Below are 15,924 nucleotides of genomic sequence, written 5' to 3' on the forward strand. Positions count from 1 at the left end.
GGATTCGAAGCCCCCAAATATTCCCAGTATTTTTGATCACCAGTCCAGGGAATTTATTGAAATATACATCTGATGTGAAAAAAGAGGTTTCCACACCTATCTGTTTGCTAGACTCTATCTCACCCTGTAATTTTAATAGGAGAAATATATACTCTTTCTACTATATAGGACCTAGAACCCTATGTGTCAAACAAAATGCATAACTTCCCTTGTATGGGGCAGACTAACCAACACTCAGTATTTCTGTAACAGTTTATTCTCTCTGCCACAGATTCCAGCAAGCAAACCTCTATGATTGTTTACAGACTCCTAAAAGCCAGGTAGGTCCCAAATCTTTTATTTACTATGAATTGCATTTGGCCTCTTATAAACATCTTGTGGAAAAGAGCTTTCCTGGGGAACTGGATAGGGGAACTAAAGCACTTCCTTTTGCTATTTCTTGGTAGGCCTTTTAGGAACTCTAGATCTGTCCACAGAGCCTAAGACAGGTGGATGAATGATGTTAGGCAACAGGGTGGATCTTCTGCACTGTCATGGGGTTGAGTCATTAGAGAGAGGAATTTCTTCTTTCTGGTTCCCCTCATATTCTCATCAGGGAATCTGCTTCCCATTTGAAAGTAAACCAATGAAAAGTTGAAGTGTGACTATTAATCAGATTTGAAGTGAGATCTCCAGATTGGGGTGGGAACACTCTCCCATTTAATTTCTTATGCAATATCCATGTCTATTTTAACCTATCTTATTCTTCACAACAGTCCTGCTTTACATATTTCAGACTCACATTGAAGGCACTATAAATGAATAATTTATGATCATGGGAACTGGCATTAGAAACACTTGGAAAAACTTCTTCCCAAAATATAGATGGCTCTTTGTAGTTTTAACATGATGTGAACTATAGAAATAAATTATATACAAATCTCGCCCATGATACTCAGCAACATTTTGATCTTTAAATACTATTTAGAAAGAATATGTTAACCACCGCCACCACAAACCCTAATAAGCTGAGAGTAGTAAGTTCAGTTCCTGCTTACTGCAATGGATAACTGAATAGCTCCTGATGATTGGAATTTTACCTGCTTCTCCCAGTCCCAGATGCCAAATCTCTTGAAAAGCTAGGCCTTTAGAGATATTTTATAACCTGCCCTCTAATTTCACTATTGTTAATTGCCTGATTTGCCAGACAGGAGCTGTTTCCTTTGGGGAATGTATCCTTCCCATGAGTTGTACCTTTCTGCATATACATTATCATCTAAACAACCCCATTCTAGTCAGCTTTCCTCAGCACACTGCTGTGGGGGGAGGTTGTTTTTTTATTTGTTTTGTTTTGTTTTTTCCAAAAACACAGACAATGTGAGCAGATGTGCTTCAGTTTATACTTCCATTTTCTAATTTATGTATCACAATTATGTTCCCACCCTCTACTCTCCTGTTCTCAGGTTCTAAATCTCTTTCCTACCCCAGCTTAGTATTGGTCCCCTAGACTAGATCCTGCACATTTCTTGTCCCAACTTTCCTTTAGGTCCGTAGCTCTGTTATCATTTACCTTCCCTTTCACTCTCACACCTGCTTGGCTCAGCTGATTAACCCCATATTTTATTCCCTTTGTCTTTTCTCTTCTGCTTTCCTCCTGCTTATCAATAAACTCAGAGAGCAACAGGGCCCGGTTGATTTGTTAGTAATTATGAGCACACTGTTCCTGCTCATGGAACCCAGAGATGACTGAGATAGGTTTAAAACAACAGCAGGAAATGGTAAGGAAATGGGGCATAGCAAAACTCAGCATGAAGCTTTCAGTTCTTTACATGTTTACAATTTTCTGTGCATACATTAAAAGTGGTTTTTTTTTCCTCTTTGGTTTTCAGTTGGGTGGCATGACCAGCTTCTGTATGAAATACCCACAAACCTCATTCCCTTCCCTTTCCCCCTGCATTATGTTTGGGAGAAGGGAAAAAAAGGTTTAAAAACAGATCAATATTTCATTTCAGTGACTGGAGTTTTATTTAAGAGAGAAGAAGGAAAAATGATTCGAAAAATATTCATTAGTGGACTATACTGAGCTGAAGAGTTAACAGGCTAGTGTTTAATCTCTACTTTTAAACTTAAGTGTGAAATCTTAGTTTTGAGATCTTTGTGTTTGACTGGATCTGCTGCTGGTAGGGAGACCGGAAGAAATTAATTTATCTTATAGATTCAAGGGACAACTCCCTCTGAAAGTCACTCTTGATATGTAACTTACACTGAGAAATACCAAGAGGCTTAGCATTGATTTAGAGTGGTCCCTAAAAGAGAAATAGTTACGGTTCACCAGCAGAGTACCCTTTCCTTACATCTGCATAATTTCTCATCTACCTGAGGGTTAAATTTTATTCCAAAAGTATAGCTCGTGTATAAATGTGAGCACTGAAATCCTGGGGGAAAATATTAAAGAATTCCCACAAAGAAAACTAGGATATAAAAAACTATAAACATCCAGTCTTAGCATTCTTTAGGGACAGAGTCTAAGAGGCTGGAAACTGAGTTGGGTCTTACCACTTACTTGGTGTGTAAGACCCTGAGAAAGTCACTTATCTTCTGTCTGTCTCAGTTTCTAGGCTTAGAGCATTGAAGAAGACTGTTTAACCTTTCTACCTTTGAAACTCTATGAACTCTGATCACTCCTGGGGTGGCTGGAATGTATCTCAGGGTCTCTAATTGATAGATAGCTATTGGTATCCAAATCAGCTCTGGAAATGCAAACCTTTTCCTTTGAGAGGAAACTCATACCTTTCAGAGGCTCTGACAGACTCTCAGGGCTTTTTTTACCTTGTAGGTCAGAAGGAAGGATCCTGATAGAATCCATTGTAATTGAAATTTGGCAATTTCTTTATTTCCCTTGAAAGAAAATCTACACCAATCAAAGTGTTTACGTGGGGAAGGGGCCAGAACTAACGGGAAAGAAAGGGAGAGAGAACGGAGGTTGAACTGAAACTAACCAAATAGGATATCCCTAAGACCAATGAAAATGCCCCACAGTCATAACATTTGAACCTTGGACTCCAGCCACGCTAGCCTTTCCAAGAAATCTTAGCATATTTTCTTGTCTAAGGTGTTAAACAGATTGCACATTATCCTCTGCACCAAAAACTTAGCCTAGGTGAACCTTTTTTTAGTTAGACAATATGATGGTGGCAGTGATCATTTATATTAGCTGGGCACACCCTCTCCTCCACCTCCACACCCCGCCCAAATTCCTAATCTTAATGGAACTGAGAGTTAAGAATGATTTTTTAATGTCTCGTTGGATTTTTAGACTGTTAATGTACCGAATCCTTCTCATTATTACTTTATTGATTGCTCATTGACCAGCCCCCTTCAAATCGTATTAACCACCCTCTGCCGGTTTAGATTAGGAGAGTTTAAAAAGCACCTTTCATTACTCCTCCCCCCCAACCCCTGCCATGGAGTTGAGACTAGGCAGCTTAATGGGAGCTCTAATGGGGCAGCTAAGAGGAGAGGGGCCACGGTCCCTGCCGATTGCATTAATAGCTCAAAGGGGGCCAATACAGAAAATTAGCCGTAAACGAGCTCTGGAGATCTTCAAATGAAAGAGCCATTTATCACGCTGGCTACCTTCACTCCACTCGTTTGCTCTCTCTACTGGGAACAACTCATTTCCTCTTAACTAAATTACTTCAGAAATGTCAGCTAAGCCCAGATAGCAAACATAACAAGGGAGGGAGCTCATAATCTATGGGGTGATATCAACACGGGTGAAAAATTAGACTGGTTAAGTTTTAGGAGGGGGGCCTTGCCATAATTGGAGAGAGAGACATAGAGATACAGACATATATTATTTATGTCCAGGTCTTCTGGCTTCATAAACACAGGAGCAGAGACCCTCAAACCCAGACCAGTTGTCAGAATTTTATTAACAAGTAATCAACCACTTATTTCTATTTTGCCTATGGCTCTCTAAAGATAAAAATATGATATTATGATCTTTTCTTTTTGTAATAAAGCAAATATCTCAAATATTAAATAATGGAATTGTCCTAAATTTCATATTCATAACACACCCCCTGAATCAATTAAAGTGAGTAGGGTGCTACTTGGATGTTTTAAGCTGTACAATTTTTAAAAACCTTTTGAGGACCTAAAAGGTACCCTAATGTTTCCAAAACCAGAATTAGCTACTTTAGTCACTATTCTCCTTTTCTTATTCCTGGAGATAAACGTATATATAAATATTCACATTTCACTGACAAACATATACAAGATCTGAAACCAAAGCATCCCACATCTAAGAATATTTTCAGCTCCATTTTGCTAGGCAAGCTAAGTTCCAAATATTTTTATTGGCTTGACTATTAATAACATTTCTGATTGGTCATCTGTTGGGCATGTCCCACTGCCAGCCCAAATGATGTTGCTAGGATACGGAACCCTTAGCTAAGTGGTTCTAGCTTTCCATGAAAAGGGAGTGGGAACTAAAACAAAAAATGCCAATGGAGAAGCTCCTCCCCCACCCCACTCCAATCAACCAGCAATTAACCAAAAGAGAAGACCCAAGAGAAAATGGTGAAAGTGAGCTGTCAGTCAGCAAGTGGCAAGTCCAAGCAAGGAGCCTGGGTATCCTAGCAAATCTAAAAGCTGGCATTCAAAACCGAAGCGATATTATCTAAAGAAGAGAGGGAGAGATGTTTGGAGCAATACTTAAAATAAATAGTTTTGCCCCAAACCTTACTATTCTTCAGGATATTCATTTCAAAGCCAGAGGGCACCATTTCAAGTACTGCTTCCCCCACCCACTTCTCAAAGATACTCTTCCTGCCTTTGTAAAAGAAGAAAATTTAGAATACCTCACCCAGTTTGGAATGCTTATTCCACAACCCTCCTACTATCCCAGTTTGACTATGGATGGATTCTTCCTAAAGCATCTTTTCTTTTAATTGTTTCTGTGAATGTCAAGTGGCTCAAGCAAATCATAAATGACTGAAGTTGGGGATTGTTGACACCAAACATAAGGACAGGCTTTCTCCAGCATCAATAAGAAAGGGATACAGTAGTGAAAATTGTATCTTCAAATCCCAGGTCCTGTGATAATTAAAGATTGCACTGTTTACACATTTAAGCTCCTAAATTTGTGGCATGTGAGTGACATTCAGGCCTTTCAGCAGCCACACTAATCTCCAGGCATTCTCTCAGTGACTGTCAGAGAAGAGGAGAAAAAATTAAGCAGCTGCAATACGCCCGAAATGAGTTATTGTAATTACATTTAATTAGTTTAATTAGTTAATTATTTTGCTTACAGCTGTACAAGAGACTGCAAACATTTGTTAATATCACATGCCCTTTAACAGTATGGGGTGATTCCACAGTCACACTAAATCATGAATGCATATGTAGGAAGATTTAGAAATGTGCATAGGCTGTCTCAGCTTCTCAGGATGCGCATATTTAGCAACACATTTGGCACAATTAAAAAAAATAATAAAAGAAACAACTCATAAAACACGGAGAACTGGGAACAAAATTACCACCAAAAAATCAAATACAAAAACAAGGAAAGAAGGAGCTGTCTCAATGACATAGGGTTTAGCTCAGCAAACTCCAGTTATCAATGAAATAATTATAGCACATTTTTGAAGCCAGTGTTTCCCAGCCGGTTCCACACATGATGATAGCTCAATTATTTAAGATGTGCCTAGAATGGCTACCAAATCATGGGAAAAATGGCAATAGTCTCTGTTCCTCTCTCTCTCATCGAGTTTCTGTCTGCGATTTTCTCTCCCCCTTGCCCCATTTCCTTCTTCCGGACATGCCCTTTCACCTAGGCTGACGGCCATTGTCCTATGATTGTGAGCAAACATTTGTGTCTTATAAAATAATGAATTCCCCCACAGTGAAAACTCATCATAAAGACATTAGCCCACAGGAAAACTTTGCTTACTTTGGGGGTATAAGCCGTACCTTTTTTAATGACAGACTGGTCCAATAGATTCATGCCGCTGTTATTGGCATCTTCAACTGACTGTGAATATAAAAACATCACTATTCAAATTGACTGGATATTAAAGAATTGCACACATAAATCATGTCATTCCAAACTGGAGTTTCTGTTATTTCCATTTATATTAATTCACAAAGGGAGGTTTTATTATTATCATTATTATCTCCAAATCGACATAGAAATGAAATTCACCCAAATTATAAATTCTTCCAATGGATGAAAAGGAAAAAGGAAACTGTGAGAGACATCTGGGATGCAATATTGGTTTAGTTATTATACAAAACACAGATATTACATAGACAGATAAACCTTTATATTATTTTCTCTTATGAATTGTGAAAATTTGGCAACAGGAAAAAGATTTTCACCAATATTAGTAAGAGCAATTTTTGCTTTCCCTTCTATCCTAGTGCATCTTAACCCTAGAGCCATTTTACAAATACATAATAGTTTACATTATGGGATTTTAATTAAAGTCTGAGCAATTTGGAATGGAATGCAAACAGCAACACATAGAAACATGTTTGCAAGCCTCCAGGACCGCACACCCTCTGCAGTCCATACACGTCCCTAGGAGCTCTGAGCTTCTTACTGCACAATGGCAAGCCCTCCCGAGAAGCCTGCACCATTCACCCCTTCTTCTAACCCTGCTGAGGCTGCCTCCCAGCAAGAAACACACCTGTTAGGAAGGCAGTAACTATAAGCACACAGACACACACAAAGGCCTGGATCCTCCCAGTCAGCACCTAGGTAATCCACAAGTAATGTTCATCTTCTGTGCCAAAGTTTCATCCCAGAGAAGGAAAGTTTCAACCCTGAGGATTGGCAGCACTTCTGAGGGGAAATAGCTGTTGGAGCAAGCTTCTTTACTGTTAGGATGCACGTGAACAGAGTTTTGGCTGTGCATTCCAGGGCATCCAAAAGCAGTGAGTTCCTTCCCTCCTACCCCCCATGAGAAGAACTGCTAGGTCTTTCTGAAATGTACGGCTAATTTTCCTTGACCCTCAGAAACACAAGTTTGGACCAATTTGTCACCCACTCTATAGAGAAGTAAAAAGCAAAGGGCTTGAGAGTGAAGTGGTGTTTTCATAGCAACTCCCACCCACTCATGCTGCATCCCCAGACAGGGTGTGAGTTCATCACAAGAAAAAGACTGTCTACCCCAAACAAGTAGCACTTTAGAAATGAGATGATCTAATCATAGAAGGGGGCATGTTAATTTGTTTCTTTTCATTTTTAATAGTCACTCTTCTGTTCTCATTTGAAAGGTGAGGAAAATTGTTATTCTCTTTAGGAACTGTTTTCCTTGTTGCAACATGTCATACACATCTTAAGAAATAGTAAAAAGCTGTTTAAAAATACTTCATGTAACTTGTCTATAACTCCTCAGGGGACCCTGGACACACACACACACACACACACACACACACACACACACTCGTGCATAAATATGATTCACACCTTTCTATACTCATGTATCTACAGTGGCAGTGTGTCCACGCAGGACAAATATTCGCCTGTGTCTATGGGCAGGCAGACCCTCATCTGGGCCTGGACCCACGAGCCCCCACACCTCACCCTCATGTTGGTACGTAAATATGTATAAACGCCTCATCAGCGACGTGGGGTAGTTGTGGTAGTTAATGAGAAGGCTCTTGTCTGATTTTCTATCTAATTACGGCCGCCTGCTGGGTTTTTGTACAGGATATTCACGCAGCATGCTGGCGCTTAATCGTCACAGGGAGTATCGTAAAGATTTAATTAGGACTGCATGCGGAAGCGCAGAAAAACAACTCAGACTCGTAATTACTAGACTTCTTTAGTTAAAAGTGATACCAGGGGTTGCTTTAAGACACTCGGGTGTGTTTGAGTGTGGGTGTGCGTTTGTGGGGGGGTTGACTTAACATCCTATATGTTTATACTCATGGGTGGTAGAGGTGATGGGAGGTTAGAGAGCAACGAAGGCAAGAAGAAAAGAGGTGGACATGGCAACTAAACAAATCCCAAACTAGGTGTCATCTCACTCTGTCTTTCTCTTTCTGTAGCTGTTTTTCTGAGTTTTTAACACTTGTAGCCCCCCGCTCCCCCCACAATGGGTGAAATGTAGCATACCCAGAACCCAAACAGCGATTTGCTAGTTTAATAGCCCCTGTGAGTAAATTGAAATAGAAATTGACAGGGTTTTATAGTTTCATTTAAAAAAATATTAGAAGCATTTGGTTAATTAGCTCTCCTCCTCCTCTCCTCTCACCGCCCGGGCGGTGGCCCTGCGTGTGTGCGTCTGGGTCGCACAACATCTCCCTAACCCTCGACCCGCAGGCCAGGCAGTGCCCTCAGCGTCCGTCTGGTCCATGGCTTGGGGGACATTTGGAACACACTCCAGGCCCTTGAGATTCAGCTAGAGACTTTGAAAAGGTCCAGGCTTAGGCACTCTCTGGTCCCTTTTAAAGACTAGACCGGGTGCAGTCAACCCATTCCGTAGCTGCAGGGAATGTTGAAACCCCAGCTGTCTTCTGTAACTTTAGCCCCCCAGCTTCAGATCCCCAACTCGGAAGTGCATTCTTCCTAACAGAGCAGATGAGTGGCAGTCTCTCGGTTCCAGGCTCTCGTCCTGGGAACATCTCCTCCCCTGTCTTCGTTACCTGCCCTGAGTAACGTCAACTTCACCCTGGCCTCGGGAGGTCTGCCCATTGCCTTGGAGACAGAGGCCATCCCTGCCCCTGTTGTTTCCCTCCAGGACAGGTGCGGAGTGTATCCCTTAAGACCCCTTGCACTGAGGGTCGTACAGAGAAGGTCCCCTGGGCCTCCCCACCTCCTCAGGGCGAGGAGCTGGGATGAAGCTGGGGCAGGAACAGAGTAAGGAGTGGGGTGGAGCAGGGAGTGTGCGAGGGCCCCAGCCTATTCCTTTCTCTTTTGGCTCTCTACCTCTGCAGTTTGTATTACCAACAGCAACACCTCAGCCAAAGTAGTCTGTTCACACAAATGCTCTAAATCCTTTCCGACGCTTTGACAAGAGTATTCTAGATGCACACTGACCTGGCCGTTTTTTTCTCACCCTTTGCATTTCACCAAACAATCAAAAAAAAAAAAAAAAACCCGCACAATTTGGTCATTTAAAACATCTAAAACCAAAGAAATCTCTCTCTTTTTGGGGGGAAAATTGCTGAGCTTTATCACCTGAGCCACTGGGCCTGCAGGATGGTGGTGACAAGGAGTTAGCATCATCAGCAATGGTGATGATTTGATCCACTTTCATTATCCAGCACTTTGAACCGTACTCAGAAAGGTTAATTTAAAAACTTTTCCCCCCGAGACACATATTACCCCAATGCATTAAAAAAAACTATTAAATATTTCCTTTCTCATATGATATTCTGAAATGAGCAATATCTCCAGACATGGACAGTTGAACTCGGTTAAATCAACAAAACCATCACTCTTATTACTATGGGTAAATTCAGCCACAAAGCAGGTGATTCCATCTTTTTTGGAAATAACAAATAACTGAATTTCCTTTAAAACGATAAACCATCATAGACCTCACACAGGCAGCATTTGATACTGTCACGACATTTTAACTGTTTAAAAATATAATTTTTCAACAAAGTAATGAAGAATGACTCATGTACCATTGTCTCTTTCCCATTTTATTTTCCTTTGCTTCAGAGGTATTTCTAAAAGGATACATAATATATACTACTATGCCAATGAGACCAAAGTGTCAATTAAATACCTTTCAACCATATTTCTCTTTTCTGGAGACTATTTAAATTAAGGTTAAAAGGGAGACCTGCTCAGGATCACCCAGACAGTTTTTAGGAATCATTTCTTTGATGTTTCTTTGTTTAGTTTAACCAAGTATTCTCAACCAAATCAGGCTCCATTGTGTAGGCTGCAGATGGGATAGTGGGTGGATAGGGGGAGTGTTTTGAGCCTTTTGTTTTAAGAAATAAACACGTGACGCCTCTTCTACGGGGATGGTGGCATTGAGGACAGAAGTGTTCATGGAGAGGGCGAGGGCTGGACAGGGAGGTTGCGAATATTGGTCCAGTCATTTTAATGGACAGAAAACTGAAAAGAATCTCCAAAATGGTATCTGTCCTCATGGACTACCAAACTTAAAATTATGGCTTTTTGGGTCTCTCCCCAACAGATACTCTATTTTTCAGATGAGGACTGGAACTCTTATTTTGGCAAATGGCTCTGTAACTCATGGGACATTCAAAGCAAGACCTGGCTTAGACGAACACAGAGCACGTCCTTCTTCCAATGTACATTGTCATGCTCAGCAAAATCTTTACAAATCCAGCAGAAACCTCTAGACTAGAGCATACAGAGAACCCTGCTCCTTCGTGCTGGAGCCGTAGCTTCTAGGCACAGGTCTTTCCCAGAATAGCCAGTGGGACAGGCCCACTATGGGGTGTGCATGTTGGTGAAGTGAGGGTACTAAGCTTGCTCCCACAAAGCACTATAGAATATGCAGGAGTTGGTAGCTGAGGCAAGACAGAAATAATAGCCTTGATTCGAATAATCTTAAACTATCAAAACACGTATTTTTTTCTCCTTCAAGATTTAATTTCTAGTGCCTCTGACTTTCATAATTAGACCTCTAGAAACCTCCACTTAGAGCCATACATACATACACAAACAGTTATATATGTCCTGTCCAACTAGTTCTCTTCTAAAAATGGGAACAACCTCCCCAAAAAAGGAGACACCTGCCCTTCCCCCTCCCGGGGCATTCGTTATTCATTGTCTTTTTTGTTTGTTATTTTGTTTGTGGTTACCTGGACGTCTTCCATGCCGGGATGGCCGAGGCCGTGCAGCGAGAGGCTGTCACCCATGCCCGCGTCCAGGCCGTGGTGTGCCGAATGCAGCAGCACGTCCGGCCGGCGGACCGAGTGGTAGTCCCTCCGGGGGTCGAGGCCCGAGAGCTGAGGCAAGGCGGCCCGAGGCTGGGGCAGGAGAGAGCCGGCTTCCGAACCCACTTCTTGCCGCTGCCGTTGTCCCCAGGGGTGCTGCTGGGGCTGGTGCAGAGGGTTCAGGGAGTAGGGGTCGTTGACGTGGGAGTAGGGGTCCTGGCTCTGGTGGTAGGGCAGCGGCTGGTAAGGGGGCGGGAAGTAGGGCGGCTGGAAGTCCGACGACGGAGTGTGGGACAGCGGCGGAGCGCTCGAGTAAGGTCCTTGGGACACCGAGCCCAGCTGGGAGAGCCGCGAGCTGTGGCTCGGGACGCCATCGTGCCGGTCCTGGGAGCGGAGAGAGAGAGAGCCAGAGAGAGGGAGAGAGAGAGCCAGAGAGAGAGTGACAGAGAGGAAGAAGAAAAAAAAAATACAAGCGACAAATGGAGAAGCCCGGCTTCCGTACGCTCTTCCCGGGACAGGGGAGGCAAGAGTCTCAAACTTAGACCCCTAAGTTGACTCAGAGGGCCACATGATTGCAGCAATTCCATACGCGAGGTTTTGGGGAGAAAATGGGGGAAAGGATCACCCACTTAACTAACATTTGAGCCGCCTTTTGGAAGTGGAAAGCAGGCGAAAGGGGCGAGAGCAAAGGAACTGTGTGTATGGAGGGAGATTCTAAACGCCTTAATTAAAAATGTAAGAGCCTTACATATGGTGTTTGCTCCTCTGGGTGTTTTAAACTATTTTTTCTAACGCTTGTAGAGGTCCAAAGAACAACAGATAAAACTTCATGATATTTGCTACACTGCTCCTCCGAGTGAAAACAACTTCTGCCTTCACTTGCGGTGCAGCCGGCTGGTCCGGAGCTATCCACACAACCTGATAATTCCAGGAGTTCCGAGGAATCCGCCAAGTCTGAGTTCTCAGTCACCCCTCCCTCCCCAGGAGAAATTAAATAACTTAAATAGTGTTTGATTGAAATGGATCTCATTCGAAATCACATCCTAAGCCCATGTTAAATTGAGTTGTGGTTCACACGAGTTATTTCTAAGGTTGCTTTTCTATATCTAACACTATTGTACTCCAGGGTGTAAAAATGAAGGACCTGAAGTTGGGAGGAAGAAAAAAAGGGCCCAGACAACTTATTCTTGGTCCTATCTCAATTGTAAACTAAGTGAAAGAGGGGGGGAGGGGTGTGCGTTTTTTGGGGGGGGGGTTAAGTTTCTCCCTCTCCTTTGTGGAAATGCCATAGTAAAGTCCTCATGGTTCTTTTTGCAGAAATAGTCACCTAAATTTCCAAACTGCAATGGCAAATAGAAAGTTTTTCTGTTCGGCCTCCCCCCTCCCAGCTGACTCATGGAGCTCAGACGGAGAACACACAATGCAGAGAGAAGCAGCTGCAGCCTCGTCCAATTATGGTGCTAAATTACCAAGCCAAAGGCGCTCAAAGGAAGACAGAGAGAGACAGAGTGTGAGACACACGCGCACACACACACACACAGAGACGCAGAGACAGAGAGACAGTGAGAGGAGGGAGCATGCAATTCTGGTAACACGTGAATCCAAACTCACCATGGATGAATAGGTGTGGACTAACATCTGGAAAAAAAAGCCTGGTTACTGCTCAAAATCAGACAATGTTTAAAAAAAAATCAAGGAGTCCAGCAGAGAAGCGAGCTGGACACAGGAGCTGAGCTTGAGGTGTTTCCAGGACAAGCCATCAAAAAAAAAAAAAAATCACCCCCCCCCCAAGATTGGTGATGCCTGTCACACACAGACAGAACTGTTCATCTGTCTCTTGCTGTCTTTTTGGCCTCTTTTCTTCTGCCGTTCTTCGGGGCTCCAGATGCAGTCCTCTTCCACCCGAAGCTGGGCTCAGACTGCTCGGGCGCCCCTTCCTCCCTCCGCTTGCCTACACCGCCTCATAATAATTGATATTCATGACTATTAATATTACACGAGTACTTTAAAGGGAGAATGGAGGACAAATGGAGCGTGAAGCAGCAGCGAGCGCAGAGCTCCCCTACTATTGTAAATGACGTTCATTCAGTGGAGAATTACTAGATGTAATCAGACGAGGGGGCTGGCAAAGGCAGACTGGGGAAAAAGTTTAGCAGGAAAGAGGCAGAACTTCAGTTGACTGAGCTGGGGACACGCGTAAAGCAGCCCCTGCTCTTTTGGACAGGGCAGTGTGGGAGAGCAGCTCTGGGGGCTTGTATAGAATGTCATTGTACCTGAAGAGAGACTTTCCTAATGGGAAAAACTGATCGCCCTGGGTGCTTTGGATGCTGCTTAAAACACAAAATAAAAAGGGATTTGCTTCATTATTTAGAGGGGAAAGAAAAGTAAACCGGTGGGCCCGGATGTTGACAGTAACATTTGCAGACTTTTACTGAATGTGGGCGATTACGATAATTTATTAAAGGACAGAGGCAAGATGGGGGCTATTCATCCCTTGTGCAGCCTTTTCCTCTTTAGTGTTCACATAGGCTGCGATTTTTACCTAGGTTTAAAGCGTACGCAATCAATCTTCAAGTCCACTAAACTTATCCTTTCCAGGCAAAGCCAGGGGCAACAGAAAACCTTTTTGGATGTTTCAGGAACCCGTTCAACTGGCCTGACTGCCATTTCTGTTAAAGTTCAACCTTAGTCCAGACTTAAATAGGCTCCTTCCACTGTGCTGCGGGTTCTTCTGGTGGTTTTTTTTTTTTTTTTCTAGAAAATTTAGGCAGACAGGAATACCTGTAATATTCTCTCCTCTCCCCTCTCTCTCATCTCTTTTCTCCCCCTTTTTTTCTCTTCTCTCTTCCCCCTTCTAGTCCACCCTCCTTCTCCCCCTCTCCCTCCCTTCTTCTTTCTTCTCTCCCTCCTTTCCCATTTATTTAGCCAGTTTACATAAAGACAAGTATTACCCCTGATTACTTTTTAGAACCCACTCAAATCCCTCTACGTATACCTCGAGCTGTTTTCACCATAGCCCCATCCCTGTCAATGTCATGCCCAATTTGGGGCCTCGTATTCTTTAGGACAGTTCTAATGCATTCGACTTTACCATTATCCCGCCTGTTAAGGAAAGAATAGGAGGCAGAACCGAAACAAACCCCACCAGGCGCGTAGGCGCGGCTCTTCGTTACACAAGAGAGGAAAGGAAAAACCCCAAGCATCATTCAGCAAAAAAAAAACCCGAATCTCTCTCTCCCCCTCTTCCTCCCACACCCACACACATACACACACCCCAAAATCAGGATTCAGGGCTGCCCAGGGCTGGGGGCCGCTGGGCGCAGCCTGCGGGACGCTCGTCGGAGCCCGGGTCTTGCGGGACTGGGCGAGCGGCTTGAAGGAACTTGCCCGACGCTTTAGTGAGCCGTCCATTCTTATTATCCGCAAGGCGACTCCCGCTGGGTTTTCCGGAGCTAGCCCGGAGCGGCGGGGTCGCGTTTCTCTCCCGGCTCCTGGAGGAGCCCCAGTGCCTCCGCCGCGACCGCTTCGTCCGACCGGGCGCAGCCCTTGCCCGCCGGCTGGGAGCGCGCTTCTCTGCCTCCCTCTGCTCGCCAACTTTTCCTCCTGGCTGTCTCCATCGTCCCCGCTTCGGCTTCCCCCTTGCCCCGACCGCTTTTCTCCTTTTTTGAAGCTTTTCTGCCTTTCTTCCCTCCCTCGACGTCTCCTCGGAGCCTTTGATCTCTCCCTTCCCCGAGCACCAAACTGAGGCTCGCCCAGGCCGCTCCGCTCCAGAGCGAGGCTCCCGGGGCCCCGCCGCCGTCCCCACCCCGTCCCGCCGCGCCCCCGGCGCCCCGCCCGGACGCCCGCCTCGCCCGCGAGCCCCGGAGCCGCCGGGCCGCCGCGCCAGCCCTCGCCCGAGACCGGAAAGGGCGCTGGCGAGCGCGGTCCCAGCGCCACCGGGGCGGCGGGCGCAACTTCTGCCCGAAGGAGTCGAGCTAGCCTCAGCGCCAGGGAACCGTGCGCACCGGACACGGGCAGAACATTTCGTTAAAAAAAACGCCAAAACGTGGGGCGGCTTCGATCTCTGCTTGGGCGCACTGACCCTCCCTTCACCCTCAGTGGAGCAAAACACAAGAAAACAGAAAATAATAAATTGTCTGCCGTGGCTCCTTAGATCATCCTCTTATTCATCCATATATCCATCCGTCTAGCTAGCCACCTCTCTCCCTCTCATTTTTCTGTCCTCCACTTGGATCCGTTTGTGATGGATTTCAGAAATTTTACTGAAAATAAAACCCAAAAGCTCGAGTTCTGTTACGAACGAAGCTTGCAAACCCAATTCTCTTCCACACGGAAAACAAGGAGAGACCCTGCCTTTGTCATAATCCCTATTTTCTCTGACAGTGTGCCCACATTCAGTAGCGCCACATTCCCCATCAGAGCTTAAAAGAGGGGGGGGGGCAAGGAAGAGAGAAAGAAAACTAAAAGGAAAAAAAAAAATCTCCTAAATTAAAGTTGCCAGATTTCAACCTTAAAGTCCCTTTTCAGAATAGCGAAGTCTCCCCGAGCCAGCTTTTTCTAAAAAGTTAAAGAAAGCTGAGAAAACCGACCGGAAATCTATGAGTAAATAGCTTAAAAATATATATCAGTTGGGGTGTCAAGAAGCTCAAATTCTCTATCTGCAAAGCTCTAAGATGCATCTGGGGGTGTCGGCTCACCTCATAGATATCTTCGTACTTGACATTCTCCACGAGCTTCCAGAGCATGATGGCAGCCTGGTCTCTAGGAGGTGAGTGCATTCATGTGAGGAGCAGATGTCTGGCTTCTCAGGACTCCGCTGTCTGTAATGATCCATCTATAATTGGAAATGGGGGAAACACACCAAATCCGACGCTCCTCTCCCATCGCAACTTATATCTGTTGTCTCAAACAATAGGCTGGGCAAGTAAGCTTCAGCAGAGAGAAAAAACATTATTGCACACGCATGAGTTAGATGTAACCCACAGACATATATATTATAAAAATCATAAACACGTATTTACACCCAGACACCCACATATAGTTATATAAGCACCCTTGGGTCACACA

At 44.3% G+C, this 15,924-nt stretch overlaps 1 protein-coding gene across 2 annotated transcripts in view; it reads right to left on the bottom strand.

Annotated features, from left to right (window-relative positions):
• Positions 1 to 15,915, bottom strand: part of TFAP2B (transcription factor AP-2 beta) — a 28,827-nt gene extending 12,912 nt beyond the window's left edge. Inside the window, exons 1-3 of one of the 2 annotated variants that reach the window (XM_012760886.3) lie at positions 15,555 to 15,915; positions 10,783 to 11,241; positions 5,956 to 6,016 (exon numbers count right to left, since the gene is read on the bottom strand). In XM_012760886.3, coding sequence (XP_012616340.1) covers positions 5,956 to 6,016; positions 10,783 to 11,241; positions 15,555 to 15,635 — 601 coding nt within the window. In that variant the 5' untranslated portion in view covers positions 15,636 to 15,915. Of the gene's footprint in view, positions 1 to 5,955; positions 6,017 to 10,782; positions 11,242 to 12,468; positions 12,791 to 15,554 lie in introns of those variants that run through there. The other variant, XM_012760888.2, reaches the window with a different exon arrangement.
• Between the last annotated feature and the right edge of the window lie 9 nt (positions 15,916 to 15,924).

Source organism: Microcebus murinus, chromosome 5, assembly GCF_040939455.1.
Source record: "Microcebus murinus isolate Inina chromosome 5, M.murinus_Inina_mat1.0, whole genome shotgun sequence".
Lineage (NCBI taxonomy): Eukaryota > Metazoa > Chordata > Mammalia > Primates > Cheirogaleidae > Microcebus > Microcebus murinus.